The sequence below is a fragment of the Melozone crissalis genome, unplaced genomic scaffold, assembly GCF_028551555.1.
Source record: "Melozone crissalis strain CALT ecotype California unplaced genomic scaffold, PUWL_Pcris_2 ptg000064l_1, whole genome shotgun sequence".
NCBI classification, from domain to species: Eukaryota; Metazoa; Chordata; class Aves; order Passeriformes; family Passerellidae; genus Melozone; species Melozone crissalis.
The window spans coordinates 489,849-511,581 of NW_026535842.1; the positions used below are offsets into that span (position 1 = coordinate 489,849).

General features: G+C 52.5%; 2 protein-coding genes across 5 annotated transcripts in view; both read left to right on the forward strand.

Annotated features, from left to right (window-relative positions):
- AAK1 (AP2 associated kinase 1) overlaps window positions 1-13,296 on the forward strand; it is a 57,688-nt gene extending 44,392 nt beyond the window's left edge. Inside the window, exons 20-21 of one of the 2 annotated variants that reach the window (XM_054289132.1) lie at window positions 1,273-1,377; window positions 2,434-2,769. In XM_054289132.1, coding sequence (XP_054145107.1) covers window positions 1,273-1,377; window positions 2,434-2,528 — 200 coding nt within the window. In that variant the 3' untranslated portion in view covers window positions 2,529-2,769. Of the gene's footprint in view, window positions 1-1,272; window positions 1,378-2,433; window positions 2,770-9,418 lie in introns of those variants that run through there. The other variant, XM_054289133.1, reaches the window with a different exon arrangement.
- A 1,306-nt stretch (window positions 13,297-14,602) lies between these two features.
- NFU1 (NFU1 iron-sulfur cluster scaffold) lies at window positions 14,603-21,086 on the forward strand. 3 transcript variants are annotated; one of them, XM_054289141.1, is made up of 9 exons: window positions 14,603-14,666; window positions 15,910-16,016; window positions 16,295-16,430; window positions 16,552-16,618; window positions 17,076-17,190; window positions 17,387-17,450; window positions 18,880-19,054; window positions 19,543-19,630; window positions 19,843-21,086. In XM_054289141.1, the coding sequence occupies exons 1-8, from the start codon at window positions 14,620-14,622 to the stop codon at window positions 19,588-19,590; spliced, it is 759 nt and encodes a 252-aa protein (XP_054145116.1). In that variant the 5' UTR covers window positions 14,603-14,619; the 3' UTR covers window positions 19,591-19,630; window positions 19,843-21,086. The 3 variants fall into 3 exon arrangements, with proteins under 3 accessions (XP_054145116.1, XP_054145115.1, XP_054145117.1); XM_054289140.1 differs by having other exon boundaries at window positions 19,543-21,086; XM_054289142.1 differs by lacking the exon at window positions 14,603-14,666 and adding an exon at window positions 14,722-15,034 and having other exon boundaries at window positions 19,543-21,086.
- Window positions 21,087-21,733: the final 647 nt, after the last annotated feature.

Here is a 21,733-nt window from a genome sequence, read left to right on the forward strand (position 1 = left end):
AAAGTCAATTATTCAGCTTGACTGTACAGACAGAGGTTGTGCAAAGTGGTGTTGTTTTCCATGGGGTGGGCTCAGTGTGCAGCCCTTCCTCACCGAATGCACTCTGGGTTTGCTTTTTGCACGTGGCATTTGAGACTGGTGGGTTTTTCTGCATTATTCATTCCAGAAGGGAGCCCGATAATCATCTGCCATAAGGGTTTGGAACAAAAGGAGTTTTTTGTGGTTTTTGGAGTTAGCATCCCAGGCAGATGAGCTCTTGCAGCTCCAGGGAACATTGTCCTTATCAGGAGAAGTTCTTGAGTCCAGCTGTGGTGTCACAGCAAACTGAATGGGAGCCCAAGGGCAAGGGCAGAGGGTTCCCTCAGGGTTGTTTTGCCTGGGTCTGATCCCCCAGAGCACAGAGCAGCTCCACAGGTGCTTTCTTGCCTCACCTCTCCCCAAGCCCGTTCAGTCTTGGTCAGCTTTAGGTGGAAATCTTTAATTCCCAGCAGGAGTCAGACAGGAATGTTGTGTTCATGGAAACTGTTGGGTTGATGTGTCCTTGCTGGGCTTTCAGGAACATTTCATGCAGGAGATTTGGGAGGGTATTTGAGGTGTCTGAAGGAACAAGGAGTGATGCCCAGGGAGTGTCAGAGGCTCTGAAAACACATAATTGCCTGATGAGGTGGATAAATCATCTCCTCTCTGGAGATGGTTGGCAGTGCCTCTCCCACGTGTTGAGCTGCAGCTGATGTGGTTTGAAGTGATGGAATTATCTCCCAGAACTGCCCTGGGGGCCTCTGGAGAGCCTCTCACAGCATCTGGGCACTCTCCAGGCAGGTGAACCCCTTGCAGATCTGCCTTCGTGTTGTTTCATTGCTCGGGGGTTTGTCTCAGGTGGATGACTGGAGTTTCCTCTGTGGTTTGTTTTGTTCCCCAGCCCTTTTCCTGTCCCTGTGCATGAGAGCCAGCCTGAGCCCTCACACCAGGAGCCCCTCCAGCCCCTGGGAGCTCCCCCAGGCTCTGCTCACCTTGCAGCTGAGCCCTCAGAGTGCTCAGGCTCTGTTCTGGGTCCTGCTTGCTTTGGTTTGATCCCCTCCACTCCTGTGTTTCATTGCCTCTCTTCTTTCCTGCCCACACTTACCAGCTTCATTTCACCTTTTAAATTGAACTCCTGCTTCTAAGCGCTGTCTCTGAAAACATTAAACAGAAACATGTTCTAACACTCCTGCAATTCTAACCAGCCTCTCTGCTGTCTTTGCTTCTTTGCCCTTATTTCTCTCTATGCTGCAGAAGATACTAACCTGATATCAGGCTTTGATGCTCCTGAGGGCTCTGAAAAAGTGACAGAAGATGAGTTTGACCCAATTCCAGTGTTGATATCCAAAAATTCACAAGGTAAGCCAGGATGTGGGAGCGAAAAGGGGAAGGAAGAAAGGCAGGCAGTGGATCTGTAAATGAGTTTTGGGGCAGTGGTGCTGCAGCACAGGGTTCCAGTCTGTGAGATGGGAGCGTGGTCCCTGTCCCAGCTCCCTGAGGAGCTCTGGGCAGGCGGAGCCAGGGGGCAGCTGCTGATTTCAGCGTGCTGGCCCCGATCCCCTGGAGATCCCAGCACTGCTGGGGCACCAGAGAGCTGTGCTGAGGCTCTCATTGCCCAGGGAAGGGTCACTGAGCTGGGTCCCCTCTCTGCAGTCTCCCCTCTGCAAGGGTTTTGTGATTACTTGGGGAGGTGTAAAGACAAATCCAGAACCTTTTTTGTGTGTTTTGGGGGGTTTTTAAAGGCTTTTTTTGCCTTTTTTTTCAGTTAGGTCACAGAACCTTTTGGCTTCCCTAACTGCCATTTTTGGTCTCAGCAGGAATGTGCTGAACCCTGCTCTGCACCAGTCGTGGCTTTCAGAGGCTGACACTGGTTAGGAACAGTTCAGACATTACAGACTCCTCTGGAAGTCAGGGATTTCTCCCAAGGCTGGGCCAAGACAGGGCTTGGAACCAGATGGACTTTGAGGTCCTTTCCAACCCAAACCATTCCCTGGGTCTCTGCTTTAGTACCCAAGTCCCAGTCCCACGATAGCCCAGTTCTCCTGGACGCAGCTCAGAGCACCCAAAGGTGCTCCTAAAATAGATTTCAAGATTTAAAATTCTGGCCTGTCCTTTCTGTGGGCTGTGGGAGTATTGAATTTGTGTTAGAGATCCCTTAGCAAGGACAGGCTTCTGGATAAGCTTTGTGGAAGGAATGGGTTTGTAGGGATTTGCTGTGCTGGTTTGGTTTGGGGGCAGAGGGTGAACAGCAGGCAGGGGATTCATTGCTGTGCTGAAACAAATAACGAGAAGAGCTTGAGCAAATTCTCTGTTTTGCTTTGACTTTTTTCTTTCTTTCTTGATCTTGAACTTCTGAAACTGTCGTGTGTGCGTGTGTCCTGCTCAATACTGAATTCCTATCTCTCACACTTTCAGGTGGGCATTCTAGAAACAACAGTGGAAGCTCTGAGTCCAGTCTTCCCAACATAGCCAGGTCTCTGCTGCTGGTGGATCAGCTCATAGACCTGTAGCAGTGACACAGTAGCAGTTTGTGTAACTACCCACACCTCCGGTTTCCCTGCCAGAAGAGTTTCCTTCCTTGTGCTTCTTTGGGGCTTTTTTTTTTTTCTTTTTCTTTTCTTTTTTCTCCTTTGATTAAGAGAAAAACCTGCCAACAGGAGACAGTCACCCACCTCTCTCCCTGCCCCCCTTGGCCTGGGGAAGGTTTGGCTCAGCTCTGCAGCAGCCTGGTGTGTCTCAGGCTGGTGGAGCCCTGCTCGGGGAGCTGGGGCTGCTCTGGGACCCTGCCCCAGGCTCCTGTCCCCGAGCAGGGCGTGAGCAGTGCAGCCCCAGCTGTGCTTTGGGCTCTGGGCTCTGGGTCTGTTCCCCACGGGGCAGGGCACAGTGGCAGGGACACCCCTGAGCTGCAGGACACGGGGCAGCAGAGCTGGGGGCTCTGAACTGCTTCAGAGCAGGGGGAAGCCCCAGGTTCCTCCCGGCCATACTCTGGTGATGGTGCGCATGAAGAGTTTTCCAGCTGCCCCCAGCTCTTGGTTTGCTGTTTGACAATCCTGCTGGGAGCTAACTGCTCTTCCTGGGGGAGGGAAAACAGAGAAAAGGAAAAAAAAGAGAAAAGGAAAAAGAAAAAAAACAGATTGTTAAAGCTGCAGAAATGACCCTAAGTGAAGCGTGACAAGGTTTTGAACCAAATCCATGTGAGTATGGCTGTGACCAGTGTTTCACTGACCTTTTTTGGGGTGAAAAGGGCGCTGTGGCAGCAGCAGATGTATTTTCTGTGACTTCTTTTCTGTGTTTGACTGGAAAAAAAGAAACTCCCCTCAACCTACTGTAAATGGTGTATGAAACAAATTGTCCTCCGGCTGTTTGTCTATTTTTAATCCTGGTTTTAGTCGAGCATCTGGTATCTGTTCTGGGTTCTCCATTTTCTCTTGTAACTGCTATAGTGCACCCCAGTTCAGTATGGAGCCATTGTTTCAGTAGACAAAGATTCCTGTGGGCCTCTCTGCACCCCAGTCTCTGTGACCACGCATGCCCTGGGTTCAGGTGGTTTGAAATCAGTGCTGCTACAACTCGATGGGTTCTCCCTTTTCCTCGCCCCTCGCTTGGTTTGTCCGTAGCTGGATCCGCTCAGCTCGTTCTCCTTGGCTTCCCACCGAGCCTGGAATCTCTCTCTCGTGTTTGAAAGCCCTCTCTGAGCAGAAGGACTCTTCCTCTGTAGTGGAACTCCCCCCAGCTTCCTGCTCCCCGTGTTTGTGTTTGTAGCTGTATTAGTGGCGGTGCAGTTCCCCCGTGCGAAAGTGCGAGCGACTGAATGTGTCTGTGCTGACCTCGCTGGGAAGGGAAGAACCCCACGTTCGTGACTCCTCCTCTCCTCTCTCCATCTCCTCCCCAGCCCCACACTTAGTTTAACAAATTCTGTACATAGAGCTCCCATCGGTTGTGTCTCTACATTACTCTTCTTTTAAAACCTACACTTACTAATAAAAGTATTGCTTACGTGTGTTGTATCATTACATGTGTATACTGCACTTTCCAAGAGAAGCTTTACATGAGAACTATGGAAATGACCTTAGTAAAATTGTGGATAGAACTTTATTATTTTTTTGTTTTATATTCCTAAAGCACAGGCGAGCTGGACTGGAAAACACGAAGATGCTATAGATAGAAAGTTATTGTATAGTCAGATACTGAGATTATATGAAAAGAGAATGGATTTTAAAAAAGTAACCATCTACTGTATATTAGAAACAAAGATTTCTGTGAATTAAAGTACTTTTAAAGAATGTTTAAGATTTTAAATCTAATGGCGCTTGTTCAAGGGTTCTGGAAAAAATGACAAATGCACTGGGTTGTTAATAATGCTATTAAATAAGCAGATGTGAATGTTTATTTTATTGCTTTTTCAAGTAGCTGTTCCTGGGTGTGGGTGGAAATCTGATATTCTAGAGACTGTTCTTAGACCTCCTTCATGAGAAAATACTCACCATGTGCTTGCAGAGCGAATGGGATTGAGAGATGAGTGGAGATTGGGGATTCATTTTAAACTCCAGAAACTGTGAGTGTGCCACGGCTCTGGGCTGGTGCTGGTGCTGCTCAGAGCCGAGGGGTTTGTGTGAGAGCCTCACGCTGTGTCCCAGGGCTCTGGGCTGGTGCTGGTGCTCAGAGCTGAGGGGTTTGTGTGGGAGCCTCACGCTGTGTCCCAGGGCTCTGGGCTGGTGCTGGTGCTGCTCAGAGCCGAGGGGTTTGTGTGAGAGCCTCACGCTGTGTCCCAGGGCTCTGGGCTGGTGCTGGTGCTGCTCAGGGCCGAGGGGTTTGTGTGGGAGCCTCACGCTGTGTCCCAGGGCTCTGGGCTGGTGCTGGTGCTCAGGGCCGAGGGGTTTGTGTGAGAGCCTCACGCTGTGTCCCAGGGCTCTGGGCTGGTGCTGCTCAGGGCTGAGGGGTTTGTGTGAGAGCCTCACGCTGTGTCCCAGGGCTCTGGGCTGGTGCTGCTCCTGCTCAGGGCCGAGGGGTTTGTGTGAGAGCCTCACGCTGTGTCCCAGGGCTCTGGGCTGGTGCTGGTGCTGCTCAGGGCCGAGGGGTTTGTGTGAGAGCCTCACGCTGTGTCCCAGGGCTCTGGGCTGGTGCTCAGAGCCGAGGGGTTTGTGTGAGAGCCTCACGCTGTGTCCCAGGGCTCTGGGCTGGTGCTCAGAGCCGAGGGGTTTGTGTGAGAGCCTCACGCTGTGTCCCAGGGCTCTGGGCTGGTGCTGGTGCTGCTCAGAGCCGAGGGGTTTGTGTGAGAGCCTCACCCTGTGTCCCAGGGCTCTGGGCTGGTGCTCAGGGCCGAGGGGTTTGTGTGAGAGCCTCACCCTGTGTCCCAGGGCTCTGGGCTGGTGCTGCTCAGGGCCGAGGGGTTTGTGTGGGAGCCTCACGCTGTGTCCCAGGGCTCTGGGCTGGTGCTGCTCAGAGCCGAGGGGTTTGTGTGGGAGCCTCACCCTGTGTCCCATGGGACGCGTTTGGTGTCCCTGTGGGGCAGGATCAGTGCTGTGGCTTGGCTGGAGCCAGGGGAGGTGTCCTGGCCCCTCTGAAGGGCTCAGGAGGGGTTCAGGCCCCCCCAGCAGGGCTGTTCTGCTCTGCCCTCGGGGCTGGAGCTGGCAGGGACTGTTCTGGTGATCTCCTGTCAGGGCCAGACACAGCCACAGCACCTGGAGCAATCCCCCTTCACCCCAGGGTCTGCTCTGGCTTTGGGTGGCACAGGTTCCAGGGAACGGTTGGAATGTTGGTGTTGGTTACTCTGAGGGGCTCAGGCTGGGCAGGGCCCCTGCCCTTGGAACCCTCGTGTTCATCTTTAACCAGATGAGTTCAGTCAGCCTCCCCGTTTCTGACACACCCACTGTGCTGGGAGCATCTGTCCCGAAACAGGAGCTGCAGCTCCCTGGCTCTGGACTGTCCAGGTCCTGTCAGGATCCTCTGGGACCTCCTTGGCCAGGGCTTCAGGTGCTGTGCAGCCTGCTGGGACAGTGGGTGGGAGAACCCTGGCTTTGTGAGAGATCTTCATCCTCCTCCAGCCTCCTCATCACAGCCCAGGGCAGCTTGAGCCAGTCTGTGTGGAGCAAAGTCATTTTTAGAGGGAGCTTCTTGTAAAGAAGCCATAATGGTGTTCTTTGGCCTAAAAGCTGTGCAAAACCACCTTATTTAAAAAATCCACTCACTGTGCTGGCCCTGGGGAGCCAGGAGGGGCTGTTGGCTGGGCTTGTGCTGGGGACAGCTCTGCTCTGGGGCTGGGTTTCTTCTGGGGACATCCCTGTGCTGGGGACATCCCTGTGCTGGGGACATCCCTGTGCTGGGGACAGCTCTGCTCTGGGGCTGGGTTTCTTCTGGGGACATCCCTGTGCTGGGGACATCCCTGTGCTGGGGACAGCTCTGCTCTGGGGACATCCTTGTTCTGGGGATATCCTTGTTCTGGGCACATCCCTGTGCTGGGGACATCCCTGTGCTGGGGACAGCTCTGCTCTGGGGACATCCTTGTTCTGGGGACATCCCTGTGCTGGGGACATCCCTGTTCTGGGGACATCCCTGTGCTGGGGACATCCCTGTGCTGGGGACAGCTCTGCTCTGGGGACATCCCTGCTCTGGGGACATCCCTGTGCTGGGGACAGCTCTGCTCTGGGGACATCCTTGTTCTGGGGACATCCCTGTGCTGGGGACATCCCTGTTCTGGGGACATCCCTGTGCTGGGGACATCCCTGTGCTGGGGACAGCTCTGCTCTGGGGACATCCTTGTTCTGGGGACATCCTTGTTCTGGGCACATCCCTGTGCTGGGGACATCCCTGTGCTGGGGACATCCCTGTGCTGGGGACATCCTTGTTCTGGGGACATCCTTGTTCTGGGCACATCCCTGCTCTGGGGACATCCCTGCTCTGGGGACATCCCTGCTCTGGGGATATGTCCCAGAATGAGGCTGCTCCTGGCGTGCAGGGCTCAGGCAGTTCATCCCTGCTGGGATGTGAGGTGTGGGTTGGTGTGCCAGAACTGCAGCATTAAATTCCTCATCCTCTGGAGCTGAAGGCTCTGGATCTGCCTCCAGGTGTCCCTCTGTGAGTGGCTTTGAGCAAACACGTAATCCTGCAGATTGTGCAGTGCCACAGGTGTCCCTGACCTCTGGGGCTGTGCTGTTCCTCCTTGCTGGCAGTGCTGGGTGGGGATAGTTCTGGTTTCTTGTTTCATGGGCTTGCTTCTAGAAACTGGAACAGAGGAATTGGAGTTCAAGGAAAACCTGCCCAGTGCAGGAATGAAGGAGTGATAAGCCTTTGACCCCTGTAAAGTTCCAAACTAGTAATCCTGCTCACTGTGCTGGTCTTTAGCTGCCTGTTCCTGGATGCTGAGTCCTGCCTGGCTCTGGCTTGATGAAATCAGGAGTTTCCTGCTGGAAGGGGAGCTTTAGACTCCAGGAGTTTCTCTGTCTCCCCTGACCTTTCTTTTGGGCTCTGCTCCAGAAGTGAGATCCTCACCATTGTGGTGACTGCTCTGCCTCTTGCTAACAGGGAGTAAATCTTTTCTGGTCTTCCTCTTGGTTATTCCAGTGCTCTGCCACGTCAGGGCACTGTTTTCCTTGGGAGCTGGGGAAACTGCAGGTGCCAGGGCTGTCACCTGGGGTAAAGCTCTGAATACCTGCACAGTGTGTTCCCGGGGTGCTGAGTGTTCAGGGGGGTTTAAAGGTTCTCCCTCTTGAAAAGGAGCCTGGGTGTAGTTTGGAACCTTCTTTAGTGTGTATAGCTGACCCTGGAATCAAATACTACACACGCTGGTGTTGTGCAGGAGACAACTGCTGCTGAGCTTTTGGTGCCCTTTTCACATGAATGGGCAGAGAGAAGATCAGAAAAAGGAATTTTTCCCAGAACAAGGCATTCTGCTTCCTGTGCAGCGTCCCCACATTGAGAGCTGTGTGCTGCTCAGCAGATGGGTTCAGATGCTGTCCTCCCTCTGTCCCAAATGGCTTGTTGGGCACGAGTTAGACAGAAGATTGCAGGCAGCTGTGCTGTCCTGGTGCAGAGCGGGCCCTTGGTGCCCCTGCTCTCCATGCTGCATGCCTGAATGCCTTTCCCCTGCACCAGGGACAGCTGGTCCTGCTCTGGCTCAGAATGTCCCAGTGTCCCCTGGCCAGGGTGGCACCTGCAGCCTGCTGGCAGCTGTGCTGCTCCTGGCATCTGAGTGGCCCCTGAGGGAAAACCAGAGTGGAGAGCAGGGCTGCAGGAGGCAGAGAGGGGATTTCTGGGGAGTGGCTGCTCCAGTGTGCTCATACCTGCGCTTTGTTAGCCGTGTGCTGTACCCAGGTGAAGATTCCCAATAAATGCTGGTTCTGATGCCTCACGAATGGGTCTGTGTCTTTCCTTGTGAGCAGTGATGGACGAGGGGATGTTCTGTGTCTCTGGTGCCCCAGGGCTGTCATGGGTGTGTAAACATGAACAGTTAACCTGGGCAGTTGTCCCTGGGTGAGGTTCTGGCACTGCAGGGTGTGTGGGTTGGTGCCTTGCTGACCCTGGGTACCACCCAGCCTCCTCACCCTCCTCGTTCTTCCTGCAATTCCTGCTGTTTTGGTTTTCTTGTGATTTTCTCCTATGCTCTTGCTAACGAGTCCAATGACACTTCTAAGCTGCCAGTAGTTCTGTGAAGGTAAGAGATCTTCTGTTTTGTCTGTGTGAGTCCTAAGGCAAACCCGGCCTCCTGGTGGCTCCTGGCTGGAGAAGGGCAGGACAGCCTCTCCCTGCACTGCCTGGTCGTGCCAACGCAGAAACCAGCCAGGTCTTTGGAGCTCTGAGCCTTGAGCTGGAGTCAGGCTATGGAGTGGTTAACAACCATTTGTCTGGCAGTGGTTAAAAGGAATAGCTGCTACCAAAACAGCTGCTACCTAGGATTCACTGAAAGCTGTAAGCTGACCTTCAGTCAATGGGCCTGTTCTTTTGGCAGTTTTGGGGCATCCCCACAAGCAATTCCACACATCTGTGGGCTGCCCCACAGGAAGAGAGGCCAGGCCAAGCAGTAGATGTGCTTGGAGAGCAGCAGTGCAGGATGGAAGGACAGAACCTGTCTGTCTGCTGGAGCTTCCCTCGGGCAGCAGCGTTGGGAAGGGAAACTCTCTGTGCTGGTGGTGGTGTCAGGGGTGGGAGGGAGAGGAACGTGGTGGGACGGTGCTGAGGGTGCTGTGTGTGCCCATGCGTGTGTCAGACATCTCCCATCCTCTCAGCAGTGGTACCCGTGTTGCCAACGCTTCCTGGCATTGTGTTTTCATTGATTTGCCCTCCCTCTCCTGCCCATTCTCCATGCATGGTGGTGGTTTCCATCTGAGCAGCGTGACATTCCTTGCAGTGTGCCGTGCTGTGCCTGCTGAGCTGGCTCAGTAACTCCCTTCTCTTGTGTTTGTAGGTGTGCAGAGGGATCCAGGCCGGTTCCCAGAGCTCTGCAAAGGAGATCCTGGCGCTGATGGACTCACCTTGTACAAGGGCCAGCCCGAGATGCTGCAGGTGAAACAGCTCAACTCAGAGTCAGAGTACCTGGCCAGAGATGGTCCTTCAAGCAACAGCTCCTTCTACAGCAGCGAGGGAGAGGGGACAGACCACGAGGGAGACATCCTGGACTGCAGCGGCTCCAGGCCCTTACTGATGGACTCGGAGGAGGAGGAGGAGACGGGCAAGCCGTGCCCAGGGTTCCTGCAGCCCGTGCCCAGGCACGAGGCCTCCAGAGAGGATGCCCGGCCCCAGGCCAGGGCAGGGGAGCCGCTGTTCCCGGCCTTCCAGTCGCACAGCGGGGAGGTGTTCAACGAACCCGACGTGTTTGCCACGGCTCCCTTCCGCAGCTCCAGGAAGGTCCCCGACGAGGTGGATGTCTTTACCAAAGCTCCTTTTACCTGTAAGGGCAGCGCAGCTCTGCGGCACCCAGAGGAGGCAGACGTGTTTCTGAGGGCCCCTTTCACCAAGAAGAGGAGCGTGGAAGAGCCGGCCGCCCACAAGGAGCCGTTCTCAGCGCCGCTTTTCCTGGGCGCCGGGGGCGACGGCCGAGCTCAGCCCGCGTTCCCAGGCCCGGACCCGGCAGCGCACGGCCCCGTGGGCTCGCTGAGAGCTGCCCAGGCTCCTGCTGCCTTTGCTCAGCCGGGCGGCGTGCAGCCCTGCCCCGTCAGGGCCGGGGAGGCCCGGGAGGGCGGCCCGGCCAAGGCGGCGCTGCCGGAGCAGGGCGATGCCCTGGGCCCCGCGGCCAGCAAGCCCTTCCGTCCGCAGGCCCTGTCCAAGTACTCCCGGCACTACGGCCCCGAGGACGGGCCGGGGCTGGAGGCCCAGCCCATAGCCGCCTACAAGGTGGTGTCTCAGACCAACAGGCAGGCCATAGCGGGCTCCGTGCCCCTCGTCCCTCTGTCTGCCAGGACTACGGAGCTGCCCGGCGCCGATCCCTTCGCCTCGGCGCCCTTCCCTTCCAAAGCAGCCAAGCAGAAGCCTTGACGTGCTGGGGGCTGTGCTGCCTGCAGGAGCGCCTCGTGAGGGCCTCCCACCTCTTAGCTGGACTGAATGACATAGCAATATATACATATATATATATAAAGTAATTATTATTTTTGGTCAGAACTCTATTTGCAGTGATATATAGCTGAAGCATTTAAGTTATGTTTGTCCGAATGCCTGGCTCTCAGGATCCTCGTATCCTTTCCAGTTGCTTCTCACCTTCCTCCTCTCACTGTCTTCCCTCCATTTATTTCTTTTTTTTAGATGCTTTTCTCAAACCAGCAGTATTCCATATTTTCTGGTCCTGGGTGGAGAAATGCACTACTAGATGAATCGAAAGGTTTATTAATTACAGAGCGAGTCAAGCAGGACTTGCTAATGCTCTGGAAAGGACATGATTTCACAGGTGAAAGGGTTTTTGTGACTTTTGCTCTCAGAGACATTCCTGGTGCCCAGCTCTGGCTGTGCAGGTGGGCGCTGTGCCCACAGAGCCAGAGCCGTGCTGGGGTGTCTGGTGCCAGTCTGGCAGTGCTGGTGGAGCAGAGCCAGGGCAGGGCACAGCTTTGCTCCCCCAGCATGGGAACACCAGGCACTGCTGCTGCCATGGAAGGTGTCCTGAAGCCAGTGAAGCAATCAGGCTGTTTCTGTTGCTGGAAAATCAAAGGGTCGTGCAAACAATCAGGCAGAGCTTTCACTTTTACACTTGTATTTCCTGTCTGGTCTATACCAAAGTGTAGGACCTGGAAATCTGCTTATGGTGAAGGAGAAATGTGTATTTACAGTATTAAAAGTAGACCTTACGGGACATTTGTGATGTAAACAGCTCCATAACTGTCCTGATGTATGTACCTCACGTGGTGTGACTCAGCAGAGGCCACAGCCCCCTTAGACTGGTTTATACTGGCAGAGAGCTCTGCTCAAAGTCACTTCTGCCTATTGCTTTCCTGTTGGTTAAGGATGAACCTCAGCAGAATCCGTTTGCTCTCCTTCTGAAGGGTTGTTTTCTATCCCGTTCCCAAGAGCAGAACTGTGGTGACTGAGCATGGACTCAGCCTGGCACAGAAACTGAGGCGTTTATTAGGAAAGGCAAACTCATTTTTGTACCCTTCCACGAGACACAGTATTTCCTTAGATGGTAACTCTCACTGTGACACACATTGCCACTTCTGTCAGACCAAATCAGCTGTCAAAGGACTGGATGACTGTCGTGGTGTTGGTGCATAGTGGTGGCTGTGGGGCTCTCTGCCCTCCATCCCCACCTCCTGAAAACAGAAGTACTGTAGAGAACTTTCTGGGTTTCCCTTGAGATGTTACTTCAGCAAAGCTGACGCTTTTACTCTGTTTTGTTGTTAAGTTTTCTGTTTAAATATACACCCGAAAGGTGGTTTTAGTTTGAATTATGTGTTCCCCCAGGCCGGTTGTTGCTGGAATCAGTGAGAGACACAGAGAATGACTGTGACAGCAAACTGTGAATTCAAGGGCAGTGAGTGTGAGGGTCACGGGCACACTGAGCCAGGAGCTGCCCTTGAGCTCTGGGATGTGCTCAGAAGCTGCTGAAGGGAGGCCAGGCCTTGGTGCTGTGGGAGATGCTTTGCTCCTGTGGGAGCCACGGGGGTTCAAGGTGTTACCTCTGCTCGCTGGAGCTTCTCCTTCCTTCTCTTCATTTTTACTTGAAAAATTGCCTCTGAATAATTCAGTGCGGCTTCTGTCAGCGCCACGAGCTGATGCTGGGGAGCCTCAGCCTGTCCCTTCGTGCTGGGAAAGGGAAGGTGCACGGGGCTGGGCGGGCTCCTCTCCAGCCCTGCTGGGCCAGGGCAGGCTCCGTTTCCAGCTGGCATTTTGGCAGCTCCTCGCTCCTGCAGGCACTTTACACGAAGAGCAGGCTGTGACTGTGCCCCAGAGCTCACCATCCTGCCAGACACATCCAGGCCTTAAACGGTTTGAAATCTCTTCTGGGGCTGGAGGCAGCTCGTTTGTATCTCTGCATGTGGCTCATAAGGTAATGGGGCTTCTGGTTATGGCCAGAAAACTCCATTTCAATGCCTCTTACTCTAATACCGTTCTCATTTCCAGCCTGTGTTCCTCCTCATCCTGCACTACCACTGCTGCAGCCTCAGCGTGATGAGTTGTAAGTGGAAATTTAATTTCCATAGCATCTGAAGCTCACTGTTTTAATGAATGTGGAAGGATCATGCTAATTATTTGCCACACAATCAGTGATCTTAATGAAGTGAGACTTATACAGACTCAATGGGGTGTTTTGAATCAGTTTTATGAAAAGAACCACTGGTTTCTGTGTGTAACACTGTAGTAAAAGGTGTTCACTGCCCTGGGTCCTCTGGTTATCACGCCCCTGTGACAATCCCGGATTCCTGCTGGGAGAGGGATGGCTCCTGGCTCTCACCCACCGAATGCACTAGAGTCTCTGTTCAAAGTGATTAATCAGAGTTTCTGCATGAGTAAAGCGAGCAGCTGGCTCTGTGCTCGCTGCCCTGACTGCTGCAGGACTCTGGGGGCTGTCCCTGTGTCCCTCTCTGCTGTCACCCCGTGTGACACAGCACACAGCAGCAAAACCGGGTGAGATCTCCTTGATTGCTGAACTCAATCACTCCAAAGTGCTAATCGGTTACTTTAACTCAGCTTCCACCAAAGACTCTTGTGTTGGGGAGTTGAATTTTTGTGGGTTTTTGTTCCTTTCCTCACAGTGTTAAATCAATGCCTTGGAGCACACTGACAGACCCCAAAGCACTTTTACAGTAGTACCATGACACTGAAACCCTGCTCCAGTTCTGAAACACATTCCTGAAACCTGATCAGCTGCATTAGCATTCCTAGAAATAACCCCTAGCCTGTGGTTTCTGCTGTGGGTGGGCGAATACCCTCACACACACCCAGAAATCCCCGTGTGCAGTCAGAGGGATAAATAAGGCTGATCAGCGTTCCTGATCCCTCGCCTCCAAAGGGACGGGCTGGGAGGGCAGGGGGCTCGCTCTGGTGTGGGATGCAGCTGGTGGAGCATCCCGAACACCGAGTCTGGCTTTGGGAAAACTCCTCTGTGCCCAGGAGGAGCTGGGGGTGTCCGTGGTCCCCACAGTGACCCACAGTGAGACACTCGTGTCCCCCAGTCCCCTCTGTTCCCCCCATGCCTGGCAGATCCCCGGGCTCAAGTTTTGCACTCCGGTTGGGATCGTCTGTTCCTGGTAATCATGAAGAAATGTTCCACTTGTAAACTTATGTACATTTTATTAAAACTATATCTATGACAAGCACCGTCTCCATTGTGCCTTCCTTCTCCCCTCCCCTTGGAAAATATTTCTGCTGGACACAGGGAATCTGGGTTTTAATGAGTTCTTCCTACCTAAGTGCTGAACTGGGTTTGGATGTTTAATCTGGCAGCTCTGAAGTCAAGCTGATCTTGCTGCTTTAAGCAGAGGATATTTCAGTTTATATTCCAGAGAGAACGCTTCCTATGCAGGGCAGGACAAGGCCCTGAGCCCTCACAGTGTGCTGGTAAAACTTGTTTTTCAGTATCATTCAGCTGCCAAGACTCTCTTAAGTGCAAAATATTAATTGGGCTTTGCTGCACTTGTTAATTTAATTTCTCTCTTGATGTAAATGTCCACTGAGAGAGATTTTGTGCTGTGTTCTGGCTCTGCACAGCTCCTGGCAGGAGGGGACAGGAGAGGGAACGGGTTCAGGCTGGGCCAGAGAGGCTCAGGCTGGAAATCGGGAAAATTCCTTCCTGGAAATCAGGAAAATTCCTTCCTGGAAAGGGCTGCCCACCCTGGCACAGGCTGCCCCGCGCAGTGCTGCAGTCGCCATGCCCCACCTGGGGGGATTTAAGAGCCCTGTGTGTGTGGCACTCGGGCACAGCGTCCGTGGCAGCCCCGGCCGTGCCGGGAGCGGCGCTCGGTGGTGCCGGCAGTCCCGGTCGGAGCCCGTTCCCTCACGCTCGCCGCCGCCACGGCCGCTGTCCGTGGCAGCCCCGGCCGTGCCGGGAGCGGCGCTCGGTGGTCCCGGCAGTCCCGGTCGGAGCCCGTTCCCTCACGCTCGCCGCCGCCACGGCCGCTGTCTCCCTCAGGCGCAGCCGCCAGGGGGCGCCGCGGTGCCCGCGCGGCCGCGGGGAGCGCCAAGATGGCGGCGGCGCGGCGGCTCTGCGCGGCGGCCGGGCTGGGCGGGCGGTAGGTCACCGCGGGGCCCGCGGCTGCCGCTGCCCCGGCGCGGCTTTTTCCCGGAGGGAGCTCGGTTTATTCCCGGAGGGGACCCCTCTCGCCCCTTCCCCACGCGACTGAAAAGGGCCCGCGTCGCAGTTAGCGGCGCTGCGACCTCCAGGGCCGCCCCGGGTGCTCCTTGCTCTTCCCCTTCCTTTCTCCACCGCGGACGGGGGTGACGCTTCTTCCTGGCAGGCAGCGAGAGGCTGGTTTTCGTTCTCAGCCTTTTGCAGCCGCGAGCTGGTAGTTCTGCAGCTCTTGGGTGCTCGGCCTGTACACCCGGGGAGAACCGTGAGGGGAAATTCCCCTCGCACCCGCCCAGGATCCTGCACTGAGGGGTAATTCCACACTCACATCCTGCACCGAGGGGTAATTCCACACACACACGGCTCAGGATCCTGCTCTGAGGGGTAATTCCACACTCACATCCTGCACCGAGGGGTAATTCCACACACACCCGGCTCAGGATCCTGCTCTGATGGGTAATTCCCCTCACACCCGCTCAGAACCCTGCTCCGAGGGCCAATTTCCCCCACACATCCTGCACCGAGGGGTAATTCCACACACATACGGCTCAGGATCCTGCTCTGAGGGGTAATTCCCCTCACACCCGCTCAGAACCCTGCTCCGAGAGCCAATTTCCCCCACACATCCTGCACCGAGGGGTAATTCCCCTCACACTCGGGACACTGCAGCCGGCTGTAATTCCCCTCACACTCGGGACACTGCAGCCGGCTGCAATTCCCCTCACACTCGGGACACTGCAGCCGGCTGCAATTCCCCTCACATGTGCTCAGGGTGCTGCAATGAGCGATAATTCTGCACCCCACGTGTGCACAGGATCAGGCAATGAGGAGCTGTTACACCCTTCCCGCTCCTGTATGTTCAGGGTTGTGAAATAAGAGGAAATTCCTCCCCTACAGTTGGCTCAAGATCAAGCAGTGAGGGGGGATTTGGAGGACCCTGGGCACTATAAAATGGGATATAATCATCATTAGCTAAAGGGAGTTTCCAGGGCACCTTCCTTATACATCCTGTTGTGGTTTCTGCCTGCTCCCAAGCCCACAAAAAAAGCAAATAATGCAGCTTAGACCTTTTCTGTGTTCCTGTGTTCTGCACTCACAGTAGGGATGTTCATTTCATGAGACAGAGCTTCTTTGGGACAGTGGAAATGTGGAATTTGGAAATTGTTAGTAAAGGTATTTTTCTCTAGGTTCTGTCACATGCTGTTAAAAGGTCATAATCTGACAACTCGCCAGCCTTTCCACCAACTCCTGCAGAAGAAACCATCTCTTCCATCTGCAGCATGGCATCGTGCAGGTAAATACCAGTTAAATATGAACAGATGAGCACATTGTGTGGTTTTATGTCCCGTGGTAATGCTGAAAGTTTGCTTTTTAGTAAATAAACGTTAGCAAAAGAAGCTGGGCCAAGGTTCCTTTATTCCTGCTGTCTCCTGTGAGATGATGTGCCCGTGTTCAGCAGTGCTCCCATGGGCTGGGATCACCCTGGGCTGGCTGAGTAATCAGGACTTGACTTCCATTTAAGCCCCTTAGGTTTCATTATGTTACTTTTCGTATTTGTTTTTGTCTTTGCAGTGAGAGGCATGTTTATTCAAACCCAGGACACACCAAATCCAAACAGCTTGAAGTTTATTCCAGGAAGGGAAGTGCTGGGGTCGAGGACTATGGAGTTTTCCACACCAGCTGCAGCCTATTGCTCACCTTTAGCAAGGTATTATTATTCCCTTTTAAACAGGAACCATGTTGTTAATTGTTAAAATTAAAGCTCAGTTTGTAAATCTGGGACAAACATTTTTGCCCTTTCCCCCCCCCCCCCCTTGTGTCCTTAACAGACAGTTATTCCGGATTGAAGGAGTGAAAAGTGTTTTCTTTGGGCCAGACTTCATCACAATCACCAAGGTAAGCAGAGCAGGGATTCAGCTGAGATGAGCTGTGTGGAGTGGCCACAGAGCAGATCCAGACAGGCACAGTGGAGCTCCAGAGGAGTGTCCATGAGTGCCTTTAATATAAAACAAAATAAGTTCAGGGAATGATAAATTGGTTAGTTGACAATCTTGAGTCTCTGAAAGAGTTGATAAAAATATCTGTCAAATAATAACATATTTTGGAGAGTTTCATACCTTCTTAGCTAATACTTTAAAAGCACTTGCTTAGTTTGCAGACAAGGAGAGCCTTCTTTGGCTGTCACAGTCTGAGTCTGACTAAACGTCTGTGGCAAAGCTGGACTTGAGAGAACATAAATCCAGTGTGTGCATCAGCTGGGAGAGTCCATGGTGGCATTTTTAGTGTGAGAATCTCTGGGAATGCAGCAGCAGCAGGCACGTTCTCCTCTTCATTCTTTTTCTGGTTCTCACAGGAGAGTGAAGACCTGGATTGGAACTTACTGAAACCAGATATTTATGCAACCATAATGGATTTCTTTGCCTCTGGCTTGCCTGTAGTCACTGATGAGGCACCCAGGACAGACACAGGTAAATCAAATCTTCAGGGGGAAGCCGAGTCTGCCTTTGGGTTCAGCTGTTGTGACATCCGGGAGAGCCTCCACTTCTCCCTCAGAAAAGCGAGCAGGAGAATTTAAATTTAAAACCTGTTAAAGTGACTGCAGGCAGGAATTTGCAGCCTGGAATTCTCTCAGTGTTCTGACTTGCACATTTTTCTTTTCCCAAGCTGCTTCAGAAGAAGATGATGAAGTTGTGCTGATGATTAAGGAGCTGCTGGATACAAGAATCAGGTACTTTATACTCCAAAGGAAAATCCTGGCCCTCAGTGGATTTTGGCCTTGCGCTCTGCTGTGATTTCATTGGTGCTTTAACACAGCTTGAATTCAGAAGCTGGTGCTGGCTAATGAAGTCTCAAGAGTGACTGTGGATCCTGTTGTTTACCTGAGGAGTATTTTGGTGCTCATTAATTGCCTGCCAAAGCAAACTGAAAGCAAAAGCAACTTGACATTTGAGGTGCAGGGAAGATGTCTATGTGTCTGTGATATCTGATGGTGACATCTTCCCTGGCTCACAAACTGCAGCAACCAGAAACTTAACTTTTTTTTTTTCCCCCCTATCTTTTTTTTTTTTTTTTAGCAGCTGCATAAACTGATATCACCGAATTTAAAAAATTGTTTATCTCAGAGCAGACACACAGTGCTGGTAAATTTTCCTGACAAAGCAAGAAAAGTAGAAATAAGCTGGAACATCTTTCCCAAACATTTGCACTAAGTGTTGAAACCAGAAGCTTTCTAGCAGGGTATTCTCAGAAATTATCCATCAACCAGGCTACACATAGAGCATTTATTGTCCAGCAGATCAAAACTAAATGCAGAAGAGCTGTCAGAAGGTGCAGGATGGGGGGGAATGTACATCTGAAAGGTCCTGTAGCGTGTCAAAAAGTTAATTCAAGTAAGAAAAATGGAATTTTACATCACGATCTTTGGCTTTCTGGAATGGAGATAATTTGCTGTGGTGAGTTTATAAATGTGTCAGGCTCACAGATTTTTCTGTGAGGACTGTAGCTCTCAGAGAGTTATTTTGGAAATCAGTATAAAGAGCTTCTGTTAGAGTAACTTGATGGTTTTTAACTTGGTCTGGAAAAATGTTGCTATGGGGACAGAGCTACAATGCTGGGCATTTGTGGCTGGCAGAGGGGGAGCAGGGCTGCAGAAATGCTCGTGGCTCTGGGGTGAGCTTATCAGGAGCTGCTTCCTTCACCCTGGGCAGGGTTAACCTTTTGGAGTCGGGCTGTTTTCTGTCCTGAATAAATTGTGGAGAACTGCATGTTTACTTATGGAAGCAGGGCTTCTTGTCACAGGTGACAGCTGTGCTGCACCCTGGGGGGACACACCCTGAGGTGTTTATTGGCAGCACCTGGGGCAGCCATTGCCTCCAGGTGTTCCTCTATACCCTGAAATCTCCAGGCAAGGCTGAGCTCTGCCCCAGGGTGTTCCCTCTATACCCTAAAATCCCAATGCCTACAGAAAAGGTTTCTGTGTTAGATAGTCCAGCCCAGCAGTTGTTGTTGGCAGTGTGAACCAAGTGGTTGTAGAGAAATAGTGACTGAACCCCTCTGTCTCCACCGTTACTGTGAATATTAAATATTGCTTTCCTGAGGGGTTCTGGCAGGACCCCTGTTTCAGCTCTGAGTTGAAGGTGAGTGCTGTGTTCCCTCAGGCCCACGGTGCAGGAGGATGGTGGGGATGTCATTTACAAGGGCTTTGAGGATGGCATTGTGCAGCTGAAGCTGCAGGGCTCCTGCACCAGCTGCCCCAGCTCCATCATCACCCTCAAGAGCGGGATACAGAACATGCTGCAGTTCTACATCCCCGAGGTGGAAGGCGTTGAGCAGGTGGGTTGGGAGACATCACTGAGGTTTTCTTTTCAGTGAAAAATGAGCTCTTTGTCCCTTTCCAGCAAGGGTAAAGAGCTCCTTTTAGGGAAAACCAGGCGTGTGTGATGCAGGTTTTCCAAGCCAGCTGGAGAGCCCAGAGCTGGACACACTTGCTGACACCTTTCTGCTTTGGTGACTTGATGTGATAAAAAGCAAGGAGCTTTGTCCCCTGAAATGCAGATTCTTTGGGTTTCTCATGAAATATCTGATCTCTGGAGCCATTGTTTCGTGGCCTTTGTGGTAGCTTGACCAGCTCCTGTAATTAAAGCTCATTTCCTCCTGGCATTTTGGATTGCCAGTTTTCCTTACCTTCCTCCTGAGCCCGATGTTCAGTGGTGTGGAATAACTGCTGTTCTCCTTGGGCCCAGCAGGGATTTAATGTAATAAATCCTGCAGGACTGAGAGCTTAACCTGTTTATCTAAAGCATTGCTGGGTTTGATTTCAGGTTTTTGACGACGATGATGACGTGGAGAAAGAAGCAAATTCTACTTGAGCTTCGTCACCTGTGGCCAAATAAACATTTACCTCCTGCTGTACGTAAAGCATCTTTGTGCTGAGGAGCAACCAGATCTGCCTTGTCAGAAAAACAGTTGTAGCTACTGTGAGAGTGCACCATCAGTTCAAGCAGTTCACCCACTAATTTATTAAATGCCCTGGATTACAAAAAGATTCTTCTGCTATGTCTTTAGAAAGAAATGGTGGGCTCAGAAAACAGTGATGTGGTTTTTTTTGTTTTTTCACACAGAAACTTCAGTACTGAAAGAAAGAGAAGGCAGAAGATCCTTGGCTTTTTTTGTGCAGTAGCAATATTAAATGTTTATTCCCCCAACTTGTGGGACTGACAGGACTGGCTGCCCTTACTCTGTAAATGGGAGCTTCAGGAATGTTCATTTTATCAAGTCTTGTTAAAAAGCTGCTGATTCCTATCAAACTTTTTTTGTGTGAAAGATAACCTGTAATATCAGCTGTTCATTTTGGGGGCTGTAACACTGCCATGGCTTTGTGAAGTTACCTCCTTGCTCATTACCACTGTGCAAAACCCTAGCAACAGAAACAAAAAAGGTTTGTTATAAAAATCATACCTTCTAAAGCAAATGTTAGAAAAGAATGATCCTTATCAGCTTCAGCAGGAAGACTAATGAGCTCGTTTAGCAGTAAAATCGTTCAGCCAGCGTGCAGCAGCTGATTCCCCAGCACGGGGGAAGGAGGGCCCGTGTTTGTGCTGCTCCTGCCACATCCTGTTTGTCCTGGACGTGGCAGAGCAGGCTCCTGCAGTCCTGCACACGTGGCAGGGCAGTGTTTGCTGTTCTGACGTTGGAACACATCAGTGGGGCTGTGCAAGGAGCTCTGTTTGCTCTGTGTGTGGGGGAATGGTTTGTTCCTGGTGCCTGGCTCTGTGACCAGGAACTCTGGTCCTCCTCTGTGCTGCCACCACTGCTGAGGTTGTGCTCCTCGTTTGGCTTAGGATTGCCTTGAGAGCCTCTGGTGTGTTCTCCTCCTTCCTCCCTTCCCAGGGTAATTATTCCACTGATAAATCCCTAAACAGGATCAGTTCAGCTGGTGGAGAATCTCCTCTAGAGCACCGCATCAGCATGTGGTAACTGTAAACTACCTATTGCTTGGGAGAGATTTGAAAATAAATATTTTAGCTAAATAAGCCAAATATTTCCTCAGCTTTCAGTAATCACCCGCAGTTGTTTGACTCTGGCAATCGGTGTGAAATGACCATGTTTTCTTTGAGTCTCTGGTGAACTGCTCGGGGGTATTGGTGACAGAATTCCCTGCTGCAGGGCAGGGAAGGTGGACTGCTTTGAAGCGCCAGGCTTCTCATGTTCCTGAGACCTTCTCCTGTGCTCTGTGCCCAGCCAGGTTCTGGCAGCAAGCTCAAAGTACCGTTCTTTTATGTGTCCTGATGTTGTGGGTTGTTTTCTGTGCTTTTGAAGGAAATAGTTCTTTATTGAAACTCTAGTGCAATATAAAGCAGAATGAATGGCATTTCTCTTAAGGCATTGCTCTCTTTTGTAACCTTAGGCTTTTAATAAGTTTCCAAGCAGGGTTTGGTGGGGGTGGCTGCGGACAGACAGACAGACAGACAGATCTCTCTATCTGCACAGATGTCACGCCTTGGTCAGCTACGCCTGTCCCAGTTTGCTTTGCAGATTCGTCTTAATGGTTTCTTTCTGTGGCCTGTGAATGGGAGCTGTTGTGGAGCAGGGCTGGCGAAGGAAGGAAGGAAGGAAGGATGCCGCCCGTGTGACGGGCTCGGGGAGCCTGCGGGGCCGCTCCTTCCCTGCAGCAGCCTCGGTTGGCGTCCCGTGATCTCCGGACACCGAGTGCAGCGGGAGCGCCCGGGGTGCTCCGTGGGTGCCGCTCCTGCCCGGCGCCAGTGGGAAGTACCGGGGGGAACGGCTCCCGTCCGCTGTCCGGGGCTGGGAAACACCGGCAAGGGACTGGGAAAGGGGGTACCCCGCTCTGGGATCGGGAATTACCGGGGCGCTCAGAGAACGGGCCCATCCTCTCCAGTGTCTGGGAATTTCGGATAGGGGTCAGGGAACGAGCATCCCCGGTGTGGGGCTGGGAGTTACCGGGAGGGATCCGGGAACGAGCATCCCCGGTGTGGGGCTGGGAGTTACCGG